A 21,730-nucleotide genomic window follows, 5' to 3' on the forward strand; every position below is an offset into this window, starting at 1 on the left:
GGTCTTTATGTCAATTTTCTTAGTTCAAGAATACATTTGTATTATCCAATTTATAGAGGGCAAAGCCTAGCACCAGTGACTCTTATCTATAATCCTAGCTACTCAGGAGACTGGTTCGAAGTCGGCCTGGGCAAGAAAAAGACTCTTAGCTCCAGCTACTCAGAGAAAGCCACAAGTGGCACTGTGGCTCAACTGGTTGAACACTAACCTGAAGCAAAAAGAGGCTCAAAGGACAGCGCCCTGGTCCCAAGTTCAAGCCCCAAAACTGACAATAAACAAACAGAAAATAAAAGGAAAGGAAAGCAGGGCGAGACAGCTCATGCCTGTAAGCCTAGCTACTCAGGAAGCTGAGATCTGAGGACTGTGGTTTAAAGCCAGCCTGGGCACTAAAGGACATGAGACTCCTATCTCCAATTAACCATTAGAAAACAGGAAGTAGGGCTGTAACTCAAGGGGTAGGGTATTAGCCTTGAGCTGAAGAGCTCAGGGACAGCGCCCAGGCTCACAGTTCAAGTCCCACCAAAAAAATTAATTAATAAATTTAAAAAGAGTGATATGATGCAATCTAAAGCTGTCTAATACTTTACTGCCCTTTCTCTAAATTTATTCCTTTCTTCAATGGTATACACACTTGTAAAAATATGAGCCACCACAGAGAAAACCCAGTTGAGTCTGTTTTCTGAAAGGTGGGTTTTACCACAAGTACTCTCAGTTTCACTTATGTAAGAGTTATGGTTCTATTATTTACCTTGTTCTTTCCAACAACTGTATAATGCAATCTGTATGGCTAACATAATTTATATCACTAATTTTCTGTTGGTAGATATATTTCCGCTTGAGAAAAAAAAAACATAAAAAGCCAGATGCTGGTGGCTCACGCCTGTAATCCTAATTACTCAGGAAACTGAGATCTGAGAATTGTGGTTCAAAGTCAGTGGGGGCAGGAAAGTCCATGAGACTCTCATCTCCAATAAACCGCTCTGAAAAAGCCAGAAGTGGCGGTGGTGCAGGGACAGAGCTCAGGCCATGAGTTCAAACCAAGGACTGGCCAAAAAAAAAAAAAAAAACCTAAAATAAAATAAAATGCACCAGAACTAACATTTGTGTGTATAAATATGTTAAATATTTATCAGATAGATCCACAGGACAACCTCTGAGAAATACAACTGCCTTGTCAAAGGACAGTTACACGTTTTCATGTCTCCAAAATGACCCACAGAAAGTTTGTAAGTATACTATAGCACAAAGAGTTGCTAGGATTGTCACCATTCTAATCTTAACCAATGTTAAGTCTTCATTTTCTTTCTTGGGGTGATGGCTGGAAGCTTACAGCTCGTGCCTATAATCCTAGCTACTCAGGAGGCTGAGATCTAGGTATCATAGTTTGAATCCAGCCCAGCCAGTTAAGTCTGTGAGATTGTTTTTCTGCAACTAACCAGCAAAAAGCCAAAAGCTGTGGCTCAAGTGGTAGAGCACCAGCTTTGAGTGAAAGAAGGATGGCACTCAAGGCTTCAGTTCAAGCCCCAGTACCAACATGCACCCCAGAGCAGCTTGTTTGCACTTTTGTTATAATAATGCCTTTTCTATATGCACGTCCTATACACACACACACACACACACACACACACACACACACACACAGCTTCCTGTTACTAGAATGAACCCATAGTTTCACTGGATTATCATCTGTAACTTTTTTAGAAATACCTTAATTGTGGGGAAGGCAGGTTTTTCTAGGGCTTGAACACAGGGCCTGGGCACTGTCTCTGAGCCTCTCTGTGCTCCAGGTTAGGTGCTCTACTAGTTGAGCCTACAGGTCCACTTCCAGGTTTTTGGCGGTATTTGGGGGATGAGAGTCTCATGGACTTTCTTGTTCATGCTTGCTTTGAACCAACGTTCTCAGACCTCAACTTTCTGAGTAGCTAGGATTATACCTTAATTTTTATCCCTCCAGACAATTCAGTCTTTCAATCCATGTTTTTTTAAGGATACTCTCAAAATGAGAAAGGACTTTATTTCTTTTGAGAGAAAAAAATAATCCCATTCCTGAAATAATCTATGATCAATGTTCTTATTCTTTGCCATGCAGGTAATATGAAAGACTAAGGTTTAGGGTTCACACGATGTTTATTCCTCAGGTATATGCAGTTTAACATTAAAATGTGTACACAGCAAACCCAGATCTGGAGGGAAATAAAGAATAATGGGGCCAGGAGTGTGGTCTAGTGGTAGAGTGTTTGCTAGCATGTATGAAGCCCTGGGTTTGATTCCTCGGTACCACATGCACAGAAAAATAAAGACCAGAAGTGAAGTGGAGCCAGAAGTGGAATGGAGCTGTGGCTCAAGTGGTAGAGTGTTAGACTTGAGAAAGATCAAGGACCGTGCCCAGATCCGGAGTTCAAGCCCCAACACTTGACCAAAAAAAAAAAAGACTAACAACTTTGCATTAAAAAAGAAGCCATGTATTTCCTAGCTCTGTGCTAGTGAGTTTGGCAGAGGTGATTCTCTAGTAGCCAGAACCAGATATTGATTTCTTATCCCTACAAGTAACCAAACCGGTGCCATGCCAAACATGTTGTCACATATGTAAGTGAGGCAGGCTGGGCTGGGAGTTTGGCCTAGTGGTTAAAGTGCTTGCCTAGCATGCACGAAGACCCAGGTTCAATTCCTCAGTACCACATGCATAGAAAAAAGCCAGAAGTGGTGCTGAGGCTCAAGTGGTAGAGTTCTAGCCTTGAGAAATTCCAAGGACAGTGCTCAGGCCCTGAGCTCAAGTTCAGGACTGAAAAACAAAACATAACAAAAAAAATGTATGTGAGGCACGCTTGTGGCATAATTAATTAGTCTCACTTCATTATGTTTTCATACTCCAGAGTTTAGTGCTTTCAAGTACATGTATACTAAGGGGATGCAGAAGAATTAAGTATTAATCCTGGAGAAAGGGCTCTAAAGTCTGAGGGATCATTAAATTGTCTTTTTAAAAAAGTCCAGGTTGGGGTCAGGGACTTTGGCCTAGCTGGTACAGTGCTTGACTAGCATGCACAAAGACCAGTGTTTGATTCCTCAGTACCCCATACACAGAAAAAGCCGGAAGTGGCACTGTGGCTCTTGTGGTAGAGCTCTAGCCTTGACAAATCCCAAGGACAGTGCTCATGCCCTGACTTCAAGCTCTGAGACTGGCAAAAAAAAAAAAAATCCAGGTGGGGAACTGCTAGCCTGCAAGCCCTTTATAAAGGCCCTGGAAATCCCTTCATAAAGTAGTACATGCTCCTAGCTAGCTATGTAAAGCTGTCTGTGGACACTGGTGATTTTTGCATGGCCTGGGAACCATAACGTAAGTATCCAAATGGATCCTGGCAGAAAAAAGGTCTCCCCACCCTGAAAACCGCCTCAGTAAGCTGAGTAACCCAGACGAGATCATGCCATCTAAATCAGCAAATCACAGCCACAAATTCAACACACTGAATGAAAGAAGAAAAAAAAAAAGGCCAGGAGTCAATGCTGATGCAAATAAAATAAGCCTAACAAATAAATAAAGGGATGGGGCCTCTTATTTATGACAGATGCCAGTTAATGCAGATGTAATGACAGATTGCCATTTTACAACCTCTAAGTAGCAATTTATTCTGGCAGGAATTATCAGTGGGTGGTCTTAATCTTACTCCTCAAGAGTCCTTACTCGTTTATAAAGGAAGCAAGAGTGATCTAACAGAGGATAGTCAGACAGCACCTTAACAATGACAATTTAAAAAAATCAATTATTACTATGACCCCAGGTTTGATATAATGAAGAAGAAATAATAACATCATTTATACAAAATTCCTGCCCAAACTGCTGCACCTGAGCCATTTCTTAAGGGAACAAACAGACTTAGATGTCCTTCTACAAACTTATTTCTCATCCTGAGTCAGAAAAGAACAAATAACAAATTATACCAACTATAAAACGAAGTATACCACTGTTGAATTTCCTAGATTTCAACCAGTGTATTGTAGTTTTACATGGAAGTATTGTTCATGTGGACTGCCAAACTTTTCTTGAGTTGGCCACAGAGTAAATTACTTGTTGTTGTGTGCCAGGCCTGGGGATTGAACTCAGGGCCTGGAAAATGTCCTTGAGTTTCCCCAAGGCTAGTGCTAGCACCATTTCTGGCATTTTCTGTGTATTTATTACCAAGGAATGGAACCCAGGATTTCGTGCATGCCAGGCAAGCACTCTACCACTAGGCCACGCTCCTGGCCCCTACTTTGGGTTTTTGCATTCTGTTGAAATTCTGTCACTGTGCTGGGAAGTCACCTGCAAACACAGTGTGATTCCACCTTAGTGAAAACATCCCTCAGAGTCACAGGTAGAATATGCAGAACTGTCAAAGAAAGGCAGAAATCAAGAGGTGAAAAGGACATTAAGTATCATATGCTCAGATAGTTCAGCAAGAATAAAGATTACAACCAGGTGCAAAGACTCTAGCCGAGTGTGTGCATGTGCACAAATATACCCAGAGATACACACACATGTAGAAATACAGAAAACAATTCTGGTTTAATATTAATAGGGGAATCTAGTTTAACCGCAACAGTATTCCTTGTGTTTGGGGATTTTTTTGGTTTTGTTTTTCTTGTGGTGGGTCCTGAGGCTTGAACTCCGGGTTTGGGCATTATCCCTGAGTTTTGATACTCAACCTGGTGCTTTACCACTTAAGCTACAACTTCACTAACAGTTTTAGGGTTTAATTGGAGATAAGAATTTCATGGAGTTTCCTGTTCAGGTTGACTTCAAACTACAATCCTCAGATGTCAGTCTGAGTAGCAAGGATTACAGGCATGAGCCATTGGCACATATATGTGTATATGCATAAATATATGCATGTATCTATGCACATATATGTACATATATGTACATATATGTAGATTGCTCTTTATTGGTGTGAAATGCTGGAGAACATTTGAAAAATGAAAGAAATTCAATGCTTTCTTGGGGTATAAAGTATTGGAACCCTGAGTTAAGAAAGAACTCCTCAGGACTGGGAGTTTGGCCTAGTGGTAGAGTGCTGGCCTAGCTTGCATGAAGACTGGTGTTTGATTCCTCAGTACCACATACATAGAAAAAAGCCAGAAGTGGTGCTGTTGCTCAAATGGTGGAGCTCTAGCCTTGAGAAAGTCCAAGGACAGTGCTCAGGCCCTGAGTTCAAGGCCCAGGACTGTCCCCCCCCCCCCCAAAAAAAAAGAAAGAAAGAAAGTACTCCTCAAAACACCTCTAAGATGAGGGCTTTCCTGGAGTACAGCAAGGCTCTGCAGCCCTAGGGAACCACGCAAGGGCAGGGGGTATGGCTCAAGTCATACAGCATCTGCCCTGGGGAGTTGAGAGGACCTGAGTTCAAAGCCCAATACTAGGAATCAGTGGCACTGTTAGAACCAGAATCTTAGGTAGGGGACACCAAATCATTAAATAAATAAAAAAATGTGTTTTCACCTACTGCACATCTCTCCATTTTTAAAGATATATACTTAGAGCAGGGTGTGATGGCTCACATCTGTCATCCTAGCTACTCGGGAGGCTGAGATCTGAGGATCATGGTTCAAAGCCAGCCAGGGCATTGAAGATCAAGAGACTCTTTATCTCTAATGAATCTCTAGAAAAGGGGAAGTGGGGCTGTGACTCAAGGGGTAGGACGGTAGCCTTGAGCTGAAAAGCTCAAGGACAGGGCTCAGCAAAGTACCCATCCTGCACTTCCATTCTTCACCTACTCACCTAGGCCTAAGAAGTCTACAGTTATGTTTATATGAACACACAGTACCAAAGTCAAACTGCTAGTTCACATTTTAAAAGTATCAATGATGAATCCATGTTAATAAATTATTCAATGAAAAAAAGTATCAATGGCAGACTCTGAAGTACAATAGATATATCTACCAATGGATGGCACCACAGGTTTACAAATACAAGTTAAAATATTAAAATAATGATTGTCCAAACTTAGGATTTTGCTGTTATTCAGTGGAGAAGTAAATGACCAGTAGAGGGCGCTCTCACACCAGGCGGTAGCTGCCATGATCCTAGCAAAGGCCGTGACAAATGGAGGGTAGATTTTAAGGACAAAAACATTTCACTAGGGCATTTAAAACCAAACAATTACATTGTGGGCTAAGTAATTTGGGCTGTGCTGGAACAGCAGGATTTATAAATGCTGACCTCTAACCTGACAGCTGCCTGGGTCTTCCCTCCCAAGACTGACAACTCCCAAGTGTCCCCAGGCATGGCCAGAGGTCGTCCCTGGGGAATCTAACCCCTGGCCACCCAGCCCTGGGTGAGATCATTAACCTGTCTGAGATCAGAAGAGCATCACCACGTACCCCTCTCTCATTTTTTTTTCTATTATAACCTAAATGCATTATTCTACCAGTAAAATGGATTTCTGCCATTAAGGGGAGGGGGAGGGAATGAAATAGAAAACTAGAGATATCTTGGTAAATAAACGCCCCATAGCTCAAAGCATTAAATGCGGGGAAAATTCAACTACTTGATGTATTTTACTGGTATATTACATGCAGTAGACACTTAACATACGTTAACTAAGTGATCAACTGAAATTTTTTAAAAAGAGATGTTTTTCTTCCACCTCATTCTACCTCAGAATAAAGTATTTCAGGGCATATATTCTGATATTAAGAGACATTAGCATCATATCTCCGCCATGGAGACATTAGTTCTAAAGCAAAAATTAATATTTTGCTATATTGACACATTAATTTTTTTTCTTAGTCTGAAAGATCGGTTTTACACTCATTCATTTATTCATTCATTATTGTGCCAGGGCTTAAACTCAGGGCCTGGGCACTGTCCCCAGCTACTTTGCTCAAGGCCAGTGATCTACCACTTGAACCATAGTGCAAATTCATTGTCAGATTTGAAAAGTGAAGCAAGCGAGAGCACTAAAGTCTGTGAGATTCATATCTCCAATTAATCACTAGAAAACAGGAAGTACGACTGTGGCTCAAGAGGTAGGGCGGTAGCCTTGAGCTGAAGAGCTTAGGGATAGTGCCCAGGCCCAAAGTTCAAGCCCCAGGACAAACGAGGAAAAAGAAAGAAAGAAGTGACACAACACACAGTGGAAACTCCACTTGTTTTCAGAAACATAATAGATCTTCATAGGTACTCCAAGCTTCTCCAAGACCCAGTTTTATCCATCGAAGAGGAAATGTCTACCTGCCTCAAGGAAATTGCTCTCAAATTCCAAGTAACTAAGTGAACAGTACTAACTCATTAACCTGGGAAAACAGAATGCAGAGTTTATACCATTTCTAATTTTCTCCCCTGCCACATTAATCTCCACTCAAAATCGAATAGAAGCCAGGTACCAGTGGCTCACACCTGTAATTCTAGCTATTGAGGATAGAGGTTCAAATTCAGACTGAAAAGGAAAATCTATGAGACTCTTTATTTCTAATTAATCATCAAAAAATTCAGAAGGGGTGTGGCTCAAGTGGTAGAACAGCAGTCCGGAAGGAAAAAGCTCAGGTCCTGAGTTAAAGCCCCTAAACCAGTATTAAAAACAAAACAAAACCCCAAACCTAACTGTTACAGTGAGCTCTCTCACCCTCCTTTTAATTTTTTACAGTAACATAAACATTACAATAACACAAATTTTTTTTCTTAAACTCCATCAACTTTTTTTTTTTTTTTTTTTTTTTTTTTGCCAGTCCTGGGCTTGAGCTCAGGGCCTGAGCACTGTCCTTGGACTTTCTCAAGGCTAGAGCTCTACCACTTGAGCCTCAGCACCACTTCCGGCTTTTTTCTATGTATGTGGTACCGAGGAATCGAACCCGGGTCTTCATGCATGCTAGGCAAGCACTTTAACCACTAGGCCAAACTCCCGGCCCTCCATCAACTTTTCTTGCACTTCTTTTTGATTGTGGGGCTTGAACTGCCTGAGTGCTGTCTCAGAGCTCTTCAGTACAAGGCTTAACCACTTGGGTCACAGTGCCACTTCTGGTTTTCTGGTGAGTAAGTGGAGATAAGTGTCTCATGACATGTTGTACCAGGCTGGTTTTGAACCACAATTCTGATCCTTGCATCTCAGCCTCCATAAGGAGGTAGAATTGCAGACATGGTTTTTCTTGCATTTCTTACAGGTAACGTCCACCAAGATCTTAACAGTCAGTTCTCTGAGACTCACCATTCATTATAGGTGAGATAAGCGATAATCTCAGATACCTTTCCTCAGGTAGCCAGGCTACGTGAAGGAATGTCCGTTTCAAAGTTCACAGTATGTAATCAGTGTTTCCCAGTGAAATCTTCAGGCTTGGCAGAAATAACATACAGAGTTAAGAGGTTTAAGATGATAACCTTTACTAGCTTCCTCACAAATAAAATGAGGTAAGTGATTAAACATTTCAAGAAATCAGTGCTTTTAACAATTTTGAGCACACGATTAATCTTTTTTTATTATTATTATCTTTAAGTACTTGTACAAAGGAGATGCCAAGCAGTTTATAAATACATTTTGATCAAAGGAACCCCCGCTGAGTGAAAGGTTTTCTAGCCAATTTTTATCACATTCATGTACTGATTGATGCATTCAGATAGTATTTATGACCATAAAAAAAAAAAAAACAGGGAAAATTAAGATGTCTCAGGCTTTCAAATCTTAGGAAACCTCCATGTTTTGCCTGCATTTTATAAAACCTCCTTTTCTATCTGCATTAATGAGGATATGCCTAACAGTCTCAGGCTGGGCTACCGATTAAAATGCATGAACGACTTGCCCTTCAACCAAGATAAAATGAAAACTGTTAACACAGCGCTCAAAGACCACCTAGATGGTCATTTCATTAAGACCATTATCCTTCACTAAGGCAAACTCTGAAAGCTGGAAGTCAAATACAAGTGACTTCTATGTTCATAAGTCAGATCTTAGTCAATCAGTATTATTTCTCCATCTTTTGATTCTGCAAAAAAAAAAAAAGTGCGTGCTACCTTTTTATGAAGTTAGAACAACTGAAGCTTAAAGGTCCATCTCCTCCTTTTTTTTTTTTTTTTTTTTTTTTGGCTAGTCCTGGGGCTTGAACTCAGGGCCTGGGCACTGTCTTTGGGCTTTCTCAAAGTTAGCACTCTACCACTTGAGCCTCAGCACCACTTCTGGCTTTTTCTATGTATGTGGTACACCAAGGAATTGAACCTGGGTTTTCATGTATGTAGGCAAGCACTCTACCACTAGGCCACACTCCTGGCCCTTAAAGGTTCATCTCAATTGACAGTGGCCCAAATTCAGCCGTGCTCTCAGAATCTACCTGAGCAGTGTTTCTTCAAGACATTACAAACAGCCAGGGAGTGGTGGCTCACGCCTGAAATCCTAGCTACTCAAGCGGCTGAGATCTGAGGATTTTAGTTCATAGGCAGCCTAGACAGGAGAAAAATCCTCAAGACTCTTAGTTCCAATAAAGTATTAAAAAAAAAAAAGGTGGCACTGTGGTTTAAGTGATAAAGCATTTGCCTTGAATAAAAGCTCAGAGACAGCACCCAGGTCCTGAGTTCAAGCCCCAGAACAAAACAGAACAAAATTACAAACCACAGTGGGCAGGAAGACTTTTTGATGTGTTCTTTATCCCACTGGGTGGAACTCACATAAAGATCTGGGATATTCTTCAGAATGGATTTTTTTTTTTAATGGGCATTTGAAAAGGGATTGAGACTATTTAACCTGAGGTAAACAATGTCCAAGAAAGAATTTACCTCACAGTCCAGGTGATACATTTAATACCAATAGGATACAAATAAACAGAATATAAAGACTGAAATTATGTATAAAATGAGTTAACAAGGGCATCTATCGTACATGACCTCATGCAGGTTTTGGTTTTTTCCTCCAGTCCTGGGGCTTGTCCTAGGCTCTGTCCCTAAGCTTTTGTGCTCAAGGCGAGCTCTCTACCATCTGAGTCACAGCTCTACTCTCAGCTTTTTGATGGCTAATAGGAAATGAGTCTCATAGACTTTCCTGCCCTGGCTGGCTTTGAATGTTGATTCTCAGAACTCACCCTCCCGAGTAGCTAGGAATAAGGTGTAAACCACTGGCACCCAGCTTCTTACAGGTTTTTGACATTAGATAAACCCTTATACACTTGGTTAATAAGAGCAGTCCACTACCAGCAAATCCAAGTACACTAGGTGATTTCTCGCAGGCTTTTCTTCTCCCAGTATGTACTTGGTCTTTATTTTGCCAAGTTTTCATAAAATTTTACTAAGTCTCAAAATAATCCTAACAAGCCTTACTAAGTCAAACCATACTAAATTTAAAAGTCTTTCTGGGGGTGTAATTCAGCACCACCTCATCAGCCAAAACAAAAAAATTACAGAAAGATCCCAAATTCAAATCCTAATACTGCCAAAGAATAAATAATACTTGGTCAAGTAGTACTGGCTCCCACCTATAATCCTGGCTACTCAGGCAGCTAAGGGTCAGGGTGCAATGCCAACCAGGAGATAAAGTTCCAGGACAGTCTATCTTCAATTAACTAGTAAAATGCGGGATGACAGGTGAGATTCAGGTGGTAGAGAACCGTTCAAAAGCAAACAAGTGGAACAAGAGCTCAAAGCCCTGAGTTCAAACTCTAAGATGCACACAAAAGCAAACAAACAAATCGTCAACCATCTTCAATCAATTTAACGTCTATGTGTCACATGTAATTGTCCAAGAAGCACATAAAAATGATGCTACACAGGAGAATGACTTTCAAATACAGACAGAATGCCAGGGAACATTTTCAACCTCTCTCAAAACCCTGCAATAATCCACTTTCAATCAAAAGACACACACACTGTCACCGTGAATGCCACAAGGGTAGTCCCAGACAAAAGCAGGGTTCTCTTATGTCAGCTTGTATCTCACTTTAGTTAGTCTGAAACCCAAGGACATTTCAGTCAGTCATCCTCTTTCCAGTTAAGGACACACACAAGTGATAAGAGAAACCTTTTTTTTTTTTTGTACCCAGGATGGTCTTCCACATAAATCCTGTGGCACATAAAACCTGTGCCACATAAATCATGATTTACCTCTATAGTCGGGTCATATTCATCCACAAAGTGGTTCTGAATTAGCTGAATCGTCAAGGCACTCTTGCCTACGCCACCAGCTCCAACTACCACAAGTTTATATTCAGTCATTTTCAGCAGACCTTATAATAAAAAAAAAATAATAATGAAAACCGTTGATTAAACGAGAGTGTGTGTCATACATGCGGTTAACTTTCTACCAAGTAATTCTCTGTGTGCATGCCTTTTTTTAGGGGTGGGGGGGAACTGGATATGGCTCCTGAACTCAGGGCATGGGTGTTGTCCCTCCTGAGCTTCTTTGGCCCAAGGCTAGCACTATATCACTGGAGTCACAATGCCACTTCCAGCTTTGTCTAAGTTGTCTGTTGGGGATTACATTTCATTGCTTCCCTGCCTTAGGTATCAAGATTCTCAGATCTCAGCATCCTGAGTAACGAGGATGACGGCGTGAGCACACTCGGCTTCTGATGAGATTTTTTGATCTAGAAACGTTACGGGGGGTGTGGAGGGATGGGTGTTCAGAGAAGTTTGGATTATTCAGAATAGCTGATCATCCAGCAAATACAATTCTACATTAGTACAAGAAAAACATACCAGAATCAATGCCCAGGCAACTGTAAAAATGGAATAGATCAAAGGTAACACAACTTTAAGAAAAAATGCAAATACAAACAACTTTCCGTGGGGGGGGGGAAACTTCTACAGACACAAATGGATTTTTCTCAATGGTCCCTGTGACTCTGACTTGTGATCAGAGCACGCCAATCTCTCAAATGTAATAGACAGCTTGCACCATGACCAATTCTAGTATCATGACAGATGATACTGTTTGGTCAGATCTGCAAACTTCTTTGAAATGAGGATGAACAACTTTGTCTCCCTTCTCTTGGATAATATTATTGCAAACAAGGGATGAGACGCAGAGATGCCACAATGATAAAATAGCTCTAGATCAGTAAATGTGTAAATATAAAATACTTTATCTATGGAGCTTCCTACAGAATAAAGAATTATTCATAGACACCAGGAAATTTTTAAAAAATCTGGACCCCCCCCTCCAAAATCCCCCCAAAAAGGACACTGGTCCGTCACAGAAGTACAGCCCAGCTCCTGCTGTACTCTGGCTTATCTTCATGCTAGCTGCATGGCTGGGCAGTGCAGAGAGCTAACCAGAAGCCAATCTTCCCCTACATTTTATTCTAAAAGAAGGCCACAGCAAGGGCTGGGAATGTGATTTAATGGTAGAGTGCTTGCCTAGCATGCATGAAGAAGCCCTGGGTTCCAGTCCTCACTACCACATAAACAGAAGGACACAAGGGGCATTGTGGCTCAAGTGGTAAGCACGCTAACCTTGAGCAAAAGCTCAGGCACAGTGCCTAGGCTCTGAGTTCAAGCCCCAGGCGTGGAGGAAAACAAAACAAAACAAAAAGCCACAGCAGCCAGAAAATCCATGCGACTCTTTACCAAAAAAGCTGCAAGTGGAGCTGTGGCTCAAGTGACAGAGCATTAGCCTTGAGCAAAAGAAGCTCAGAGACAGCACCAAGGCCACAGGAGAGGCCAAAAAAAAAAAAAAAAAAAAAAAGAGGGGGGGAGGGGGGCCCAGGGCAAATGGTATAGACAAGGAAAAGTGATGTGGAGCTTACTGGGTCCTGAAGACTTCTGGATGGGAAAGAAGGGGATTCAAAATTATTTTCACAGTAATACTGAGATGTTCTTTGAGCTCAAAAGCACCCAATAGTGTTCAAAGACTATGTGTGCACCGGATTCACAGATGCAGCTAGGGGATTACAGATGTCCTGTATTAAGGAACAGGGACATGAGACAGATTGACTGAAGTGTCAATCAATGCATCTCTCTCTTTTTAAATTTTGCTTTTGGACAAGTTGTTTTTTCATGTGAAAAAAAAAAATGTGTTCCTGCTACCAAATCATAAGCATGATATTCCTGGTTCCAAACTGATAGAATTTTTAAATTGTTTCCCTACTATGGTTAAATAGTCATTAAGTCTCCAAGCAAAAAATTTTGGGAAAGTTTGATCATCTAAGATAGAGGAAGGATTACATATTGGTTGTGTATGTACTGTAATAAGACATATACAGATTGGTCTATTTGCCTATCCTGTTTGGTGGTTGCTAGAGGAGAAAGAAATCCTGAATCAGGCTTAAAAAACAAACGTAATATTTAAATACACAGCAAGGAACTGGCGTCCCAAGCCTTATTCAAAGTCTCAAGTCACAATAGTAAGGGAGTATAACTGGGACTCACTCCCACCAAAATTAGTATGAAGACAAAACATTCCCTCTTATTTGTGTTAAAGCTAAATTATGATCTACCAACTCTTAAAATCAAGTGTTGGGTGGGTAGCAATTCCCAGCACAGACTGTCACCTGTCAGACACAAAAATGTGTCTGTCCGGTTTGAAACTCAAGGTTGTTATATGGTTGATCTGATTCCATTCTGAAATGACTCTTGCAAACACACTTTTCTTTTTCCCTTTGTAAATTTCTTGTTAGGTCATTTTTTTCCCCCCAGGTTATGTTACATGGGCCTCTCCAGATTTACTTGCTGGCTCAATGTTGCCACGAACTAACTTTCCAAAGAGACAAACCTCTTAAGGACAGAGGTAAAATGAGAGAGAATTCAACTCTTAGGTACTAGGCTCAGCTTTTGCTTGGGTTACACTCATAACAATCCAGGGACAGGCACAACTTTGGCTTCTTGGGGTTCTTTTTCCTCCTGGTGGGCTTGAACTGGAAACAAAGCCCATTTTCTACTGGGATTAACTCCCTCCCAGCCCCCGCTCCTGTGCTGGTGGTCTTGGGTTTGAACTCAAGGCCTGTAGCTCTGCCCCTGAGCCTTCTTCCTGAAAGGCCAGCACTCTCCTACTTGAGCCACACCTCCACTGTCAGCTTTTTTTTTTTTAAATAGGTTAATTGTAGATCAGATTCTCCAAGATGTTCTTGTCTGGGAGGGAATGGGGATAAGCAGGATTTGAACCCCTGATCCTCAGTTCTCAGCCTCCCTTCTCCTTCCTTCCCTCAGGAGCCAAGAGATCCCAGCACCAGGGGCTCGGGATGAACTTTTTCCCTCCTCCTCACCCACTTCTCCCCACCACCATCACCACCACCACCATCACCACCATCATCACCATCACCACCATTACCATCACCACCATCACCACCACCATCACCACCACCACCATCATCACCATCACCACCATCACCCCCACCATCACCACCATCATGATCACCACCACCATCACCACCACCACCATCATCACCATCACCACCACCACCACCACCATCACCACCACCATCACCATCACCACCATCATCACCACCACCATCATCACCACCACCACCATCACCATCATCACCACCACCACCATCATCACCATCACCACCACACCACCATCATCATCACCACCACCACCACCACCACCACCACCATCACCACCATCATCACCATCACCACCATCATCACCATCACCACCATTACCATCACCACCATTATCATCACCACCACCACCACCATCACCACCATCATCATCACCACCACCACCACCACCACCACCACCACCACCACCACCACCATCATCACCACCACCACCATCATCACCACCATCACCATCACCACCATCACCACCACCATCACCACCACCACCATCATCACCATCACCACTACCATCACCACCATTATCACCATCACCACCACCACCACCATCACCACCACCACCACCATCACCACCACCACCACCATCACCACCACCATCACCATCACCACCACCACCATCACCACCACCATCACCATCACCACCACCACCATCATCACCACCATCACCACCACCATCACCACCACCATCACCACCACCATCACCACCACCACCACCACCATCATCACCACCACCACCATCATCACCACCATCACCATCACCACCATCACCACCACCATCACCACCACCACCATCATCACCATCACCACTACCATCACCACCATTATCACCATCACCACCACCACCACCATCACCACCACCACCACCATCACCACCACCACCATCACCACCACCATCACCATCACCACCACCATCACCACCACCACCATCATCACCACCACCACCACCACCATCACCACCATCACCACCACCACCACCATCACCACCACCATCACCACCACCATCACCACCACCACCATCACCACCATCACCACCATCACCACCATCATCACCATCACCACTACCATCACCACCATTATCACCATCACCACCACCACCACCATCACCATCACCATCACCACCATCACCACCACCACCATCACCACCATCACCACCATCACCACCACCATCACCATCACCACCACCATCACCACCACCACCATCATCACCATCACCACCATCATCACCATCACCACCACCACCACCATCACCATCACCACCATCACCACCATCATCACCATCACCACCACCACCACCATCACCATCACCACCATCATCACCACCACCATCACCATCACCATCATCACCACCCCCACCCTCACCCCCCACCATCACCTCCACCTCGGCCTCCTCCTTTGTGGCCACCGCAATGTCACAGCCCGGCCGTGGGGGGAGGGGAGCAGCCGGGAACAGGGCGGAGGACACGGTTTGCTTCCCCCCCCTTTTTTTTTTAATTTTCCACCCACCCTGCACAATAACCTGCAGCTGGGAAGGGGCGGGAGGGGGGGGAAGGAAGAGGAAAGATCCACCCCACCACCCCGTCCACGATCACTTCCCAGGGCCCTGCCGGTCCCCCCCCCCCCCCGCCCCGATCGCTGGGAGAACGAGGTGTGGGGGGGAGGGAACCGCGCCGCCCCCCTCCCCCCTCCACACACAGCCCCGGGGTGGTGGTGGGGGGGGAATCCACGGTTCTCTGCAGCCTGGATCCCAAGGGAGAAGTTCGGGGTGTCCTCAGCCGAGCGGGATCCCCCCACCCACCCCCGCCCGGCCGGGGCCGGCGGGGCGCGGGGCGGAGGGGGGAGGATCGGGGCCAGGAAGCGCCCTCCACCGCGGCGGCCGGCCCCGCTCGGCCCGGCCCGGAGGGCTCGTCCCGCCGACCCCGCCCCGGAGCCGCCGCCCCCGCCAGCCCGGGGCCCAGCCCCCCCCCCCCCCCCCCCCGCGGCCCAGGCCCCCCGAGGGCGGCCCGCGCCCGGCGGCCTCTCCGCCCGCACCTGGAGCCGCCGCCGCCGAGCCTTCACCACCCGCGTCGCCAAGCTCGCTCCCGCTTCCGCAATGGCGCGGGGGGAGCCCGGACTCCTCCTCGGCCGAGCCACCGCCACTGCCGCCTCCTCCTCCTCCGCCACCGCCGCCGCCACCACCACCACCGCTGCCGCCGCCGCCGCCGCCGCCGCCTCGCAGAGCTCCGAGCGCACCGATGAGCGCCTTCCAGGCCCGGCGCGGCCGCAGAGGGCAGAGCGACCGATGCGCTCGGAGATCGATTCCTCTTCAGACGCGCGCCGGGCTGGGAGCGGCTGAGGGCGGGGACGGGAGGCGGCGAGCGCGGCCTCGAGGTGGGCGGGGCCTGGTGGGCGGAGAACTACGAATGGGGCGGGGCCGGGTGGGCGGGGAAAGGGGAGGGGGCGGAGCCGGAGCGGAAGCAGAGGTGGGGGGGCCGGACCGAGCGGGGAGCATATAGCGTAGGGGGCGTGACTTGGATGGCAGGCGGGAAAAAGCCGCAGCAGCAGCTGCAGCAGCTGAGGCGGAGGGGCGTGGCCTTGACGCGGGCGGGAAGAGGGGGCGGGCCCTGAATGGCGGGCGGAGGCCGAGAGGGCGTGGCTTAGGGCGTGGGAGGCGGGGCCTGACCATCCTGGGGAGGAAACGCCCGTGAGATGCCACTTACCCGCGTTAAAAAAAAGGAACTATACTGTGCTGGGAGTTTGGCCTAGTGGTAGAGTGCTTGCCTCGCATGCACGAAGTCGTGGGTTCGATTCCCAGGTACCACATACATAGAACAAAAGAGCCCGTGGTGCTGAGGCTTCAAGGACAGTGCTCAGGCCTTGAGTTCAAGCCCAGGACTCCCAAGTGCCCCAAGTACCCCAAGTGGGACACCAAGACACACACACACACACACACAACAAGATAACAGAAGAGAATAATTAAAACAAAAAGTCAACAAAAGAGGAACAAATCTGGAGGCCGGAGCAGATCTGAGTTTGAATCCAGCCTCCACCACCACCTGAATTTGCTGTACAGGCTCCTGGCCTTGTGGAACTTTCAGCTTCCTGAGCTGTCAATACCTTGCTTTCAGAGGTAAAGGATGGACATGAATTGGTGACAAAGCCGTCTGCGGATTGCATCAAGCCTGTAAATCCTAGCAGCTGATCTGAGGATCTTGGTTCGAAACCAGACTGGGTGAGAAAGTTGATGAAACTCATATCCAGTTAACCACCAAAAAAAGACAGGGAAGGCACCAGCCGTGAATTAATACACCTTCTATCTGGCAAATATCATGTAACCCTTTTATTAATTACAATAAAAAATATATAGAGAGAAAAATATAGAGAGAGAAAGAAATATAGAGAGAGAAAAATATAGAGAGAGAAAAAAAAAAAGTTCAGGGACAGTGCCCAGGTTTTGAGTTTAAGCCCCAGGCCTTGTATGCACACACACACACACACACACACACACACACACACACACACACATCAATTTATCCTGCTGCTATGTCTGTCAGCGAAGGAAAGCTATACAAAATCTGTCCTACCCTCACACAGTGGAGCCCTCGCCCTGCCACCCTGTCTCTCCCGGCACCAGGTAGGAGGCACAAGAGACAGGTGACAGACAAGGAAGAGAAAAGAGTGTGCCTACTCTATGCCAACTATTTGCTAAATGCTGCCCACATATCATTTAATTATCACAACAGCCTGAGGAGGAGTTAAGCATAATGTTTTTTACACGACTTTACCCATGAAGTAATTTAGAGAGGTTTAACTTTTAAGCCAGGTGTTGGTGGTACATATCAGAGTTCAAACCCCACGACAGACAAAAAAGAAAAAGCCAGAAGGAATGTTGTGGCTCAAGTGGTAAAGTGATAGTCTTGAACCAAAAAGCTCAGGAACAGTGGCCAGGCCCTGAGTTCAAGCCCCAGAACCATCAAAAAGAAAAAAAAATGCTATGTTTGGGTACTAGTGACACTTACAATTCCAGATACTCATGTCTTCCTCCTCTGGTGCCCATATTCAAAAATCTTTGTTCAAATATGTTTTTTGTCGTGGACTTGAACTCTGGACCTGGGCACGGTCCCTGAGCTCCTCAACTCAACTACCACCTTGAGCCACAGTGCCACTTCATGTTTTCTAGTGGTTAATCAGAGATGAGTCTCATAGACTTTTTAGTGTCTGGGCTGGCTTTGAATCATGATTCTCAGATCTCAGCCTCCTGAGTAGCTAGGATGGCAGGCGTGAGCCACCGTGACTGGCCTTACTTAGGGTTTTTGCACAAGGCTAGTGGTTTACTACTTAAGTTATACCACATCCAGTTGTTTGGTTTTTGGTTTTTTTTGCCAGTCCTGGGCTTGAACTCAGGGCCTGAGCACTGTCCTTGGATTTTTCTCAAGGCTAGAGCTCTACCACTTGAGCCTCAGCACCACTTCTGGTTTTTTCTATGTATGTGGTACCAAGGAATCGAACCCGGGTCTTCGTGCATGCTAGGCCAGCACTCTACCACTAGGCCAAACTCCGGGCCCTTGTTTGGGGTTTTATTTTGGGTTCTGTTTGTTTGTTTTTACTGGTTAATTACAGATAAGAGTCTCTACTGTTTATCTTTCCAGGCTGCCTTTGAAAGTTGGTCCTCATATCTCACCCTTGAGACACTAGGACAGACTTGAGTCACCAGTGCCTAGCTCAATGTTTCTCTCTCCCTCTCCCTTCTTCTCCCTCCCTCTCTCCCCTTTTCTCCCCCTCTCTCTGTCATGGAACTTGAACTCAGGGCCTAGATACTGTCTCTGAGAGTTTCTGGTCAAGGCTAGCACTCTACTACTTTGAGCCGTAGTGTCACTTCTGGTTTTCTGCTGGTTCATTGGAGATAAGAGTGCCATGCTCAGATTGGGTTTGAAACACAGTCCTCATATTTCCGAAGCCTCTAGAATAGCTAATGCTATAGGCATGAGCCATAGCTGTCCAATCATTTGTTTCCAAATACTAATTCCTGCTTTACTTCCTGCTTTTCGGAAAACTAAAGAACACTTACCACCTCCAAATACATGAACTTAATTTGTGTTCTGATCCCTCTTGTTCTTATATCAAATTGTAACCTTTGAGGAACAGGGATTTTTTTTTTCCACCTCACTACTAAATTTCCAGGACTTAACACTAAGCCTTTGACCCAAATAAGTTTCCTGGCTTACTGAGATGTCTCTGTACCCTCTGACCCCTGAGCCTAGTCCTTACTTAGAGAACTTCAATCCTCCTGTCAATCTGTTTGGGTCAACTCATAATCAGTTTTTAAACTCACCCAATAAATTGCTTCTTACAGAATCTAGAAAAGTATCTGATAGGGGGTGACGCTGTGGCTCAAAGTGGTAGAGCACTAAGCCTTGAACACAAGAGTTCAGGGCAAGAAGAAGAAGAAGAAGAAGAAGAAGAAGAAGAAGAAGAAGAAGAAGAAGAAGAAGAAGAAGAAGAAGAAGAAGAAGAAGAAGAAGAAGAAGAGGAAGAAGAGGAAGAAGAAGAAGAAGAAGAAGAAGAAGAAGAAGAAGAAGAGGAGGAGGAGGAGGAGGAGGAGGAGGAGGAGGAAGGAGGAGGAGGAGGAGGAGGGGAGGAGGAGGAGGAGGGGAGGAAGAAGGAGGAGGAGAAGAAGGAGGAGGAGGAGAAGAAGAGGGAGGAGGAGGAGAAGAAGGAGAAGGAGAAGAAGGAGAAGGAGGAGAAGAAGAGGAGGAGGAGGAGGAGAAAGAAGAAGAAGAGAAAGAAGAAGAAGAAGAAGAAGAAGAAGAGGAGGAGGAGGAAGAGGAGGAGGAGGAGGAGGAGGAGGAAGAGGAGGAGGAGAAGGGGAGGAGAATAGTTTTGATAGTATAGAGTTTTTGTTAAACGAATAAACTTAACATTTATTACCTATTATTTTGTGATCACTTTGTTGTTTTTCTTTTTTAGAGGAAACATCCATTTTCTTTGTCAGTAGTGGGACTTGAACTCTGGGCCTGGGCTCTGTCCCTGAACTCTTTAGCTCAAGGCTAGCCAAAGATTGACTAGAAGAATGGACTCCCATCCTGTTTTTCCAGATGTATACAGATGCAGACTGCCTGACTCCAGCAGGGCAATTTACCTAAGCCTGGCTGTAAACATGCCATGGAAGACCCAACTGGAAAGCCCCCACCTTCCTTGACCTAATTAATGGCTATTGCATTAACTTCTGCCCTTTTGCTTAGACCTCATAAAACCCAGCTCCTGTCCTAGCACAACCTCTAGTCCCGAGGGAAGGTTTATGTCCTCCATTTTCCTAACAGATACAGCTACACTTCCAGTTTTCCAGTTTTAAAATGAACCACCGTTTGTTCGTTGGAGAACAGAATCTCACAGACTTTTGTGCTCTGGTTGGCTTTGAACCACGATCCTCAGATCTCAGCCTCCGGAGTAGCTAAGGATTACAGGTGTGAGCCACCAGCTCCTGGCAGAGACATTTATTTTTTGAGATAGCTGGTTAATTGGAGTTCAGAGTCTCACAGCTTGGCATGGTGGCTCATGCTTGTAATCCTAGCCACCCACAAGGCTGACAGCTGAGGTTCTCAGTTCAAACCCAGCCTGGGCAATAAAGACTATGAGACTCTTTATTCATGTCTTTCATTTTCAGCAACATGATTGTGAGTCTACTACATAGCTACTGGAGAGGATGGGTTCTGAGGATTTCAGTTTGAAGCCAGCCTGGGTAGGAAAGTCCATGAAACTCCTATCTGCAATTAACTAGTGAAAAGTCAGAAATGGAGCGATCGCTCCTTGAGAAGAAAAGCAAGCAAGCTCAGGGATGACCCTCCAGCCTTGAGTTCAAGACCCAAGAAATTACAAGGAGAAATAATAGCTGGCCTCAGCTACACCTTCCCTAAGATCTGATCTTGCTCACGTTGAGTGCTCTACCGCTTTGAGCCACGGTGTCACTCCCGTTGTTTCTGATGATTCTCTGGAGTCTCACAGACTTTCCTGCCCAGGCTGGTTTTGAACCATGATCCTCAGATCACAGCCTTTGGAGTAAATAGGATTACAGATGTGAACCACCAGAACCCGGCTTGCTTGCAAATCTTGAATAACTTCTTACACCTTTAACTTTCAGTTTCTTACACCTTCAAAACTTCAGTCCTTGGTGGCTAGCGTCTAAAAAACACCCACAACTGGCTACATCTTGACCCTGTGGCTTTCTTTCTAAACACTTCAAAGCAAATATAAATAGAATATAATATCATGGGTGTGTTCTCCTCCTAGCCACTTTCAAGGCTTCCTCTTTACTAAAATTCTCTTTCGTTCAAATCCTAACTCCTTTAATAGGGCATTGTTAACTCTGTCGTCTCTTTTTTTTTTTTTGCCAGTCCTAGGCTTGAGCCTTCCAGGTTGGCAGAATTCTAAGCATGAGCCACTGTCACCTGACTCCCCAACAAAATTCTAAGATCCTGGAGGCCAGAGCTAAATCTCAGGTGTGTGTGTGGCCTCACCCTTCCATACCAGACAAGC

General features: G+C 45.1%; 1 protein-coding gene across 3 annotated transcripts in view; it reads right to left on the minus strand.

The window, feature by feature from the left end:
* The window catches only part of Kras (KRas proto-oncogene, GTPase), a 40,204-nt gene extending 23,943 nt beyond the window's left edge, over positions 1–16,261 (minus strand). For all 3 annotated transcript variants that reach the window (XM_090324487.1, XM_090324488.1, XM_090324486.1), the window contains exons 1-2: positions 16,250–16,261; positions 11,048–11,169 (exon numbers count right to left, since the gene is read on the minus strand). In XM_090324487.1, coding sequence (XP_090180613.1) covers positions 11,048–11,158 — 111 coding nt within the window. In that variant the 5' untranslated portion in view covers positions 11,159–11,169; positions 16,250–16,261. The remainder of the gene's footprint in view (positions 1–11,047; positions 11,170–16,249) is intronic.
* Between the last annotated feature and the right edge of the window lie 5,469 nt (positions 16,262–21,730).

The sequence above is a fragment of the Megascapheus bottae genome, chromosome 35, assembly GCF_031878675.1.
Source record: "Megascapheus bottae isolate mThoBot1 chromosome 35, mThoBot2.hap1, whole genome shotgun sequence".
NCBI classification, from domain to species: Eukaryota; Metazoa; Chordata; class Mammalia; order Rodentia; family Geomyidae; genus Megascapheus; species Megascapheus bottae.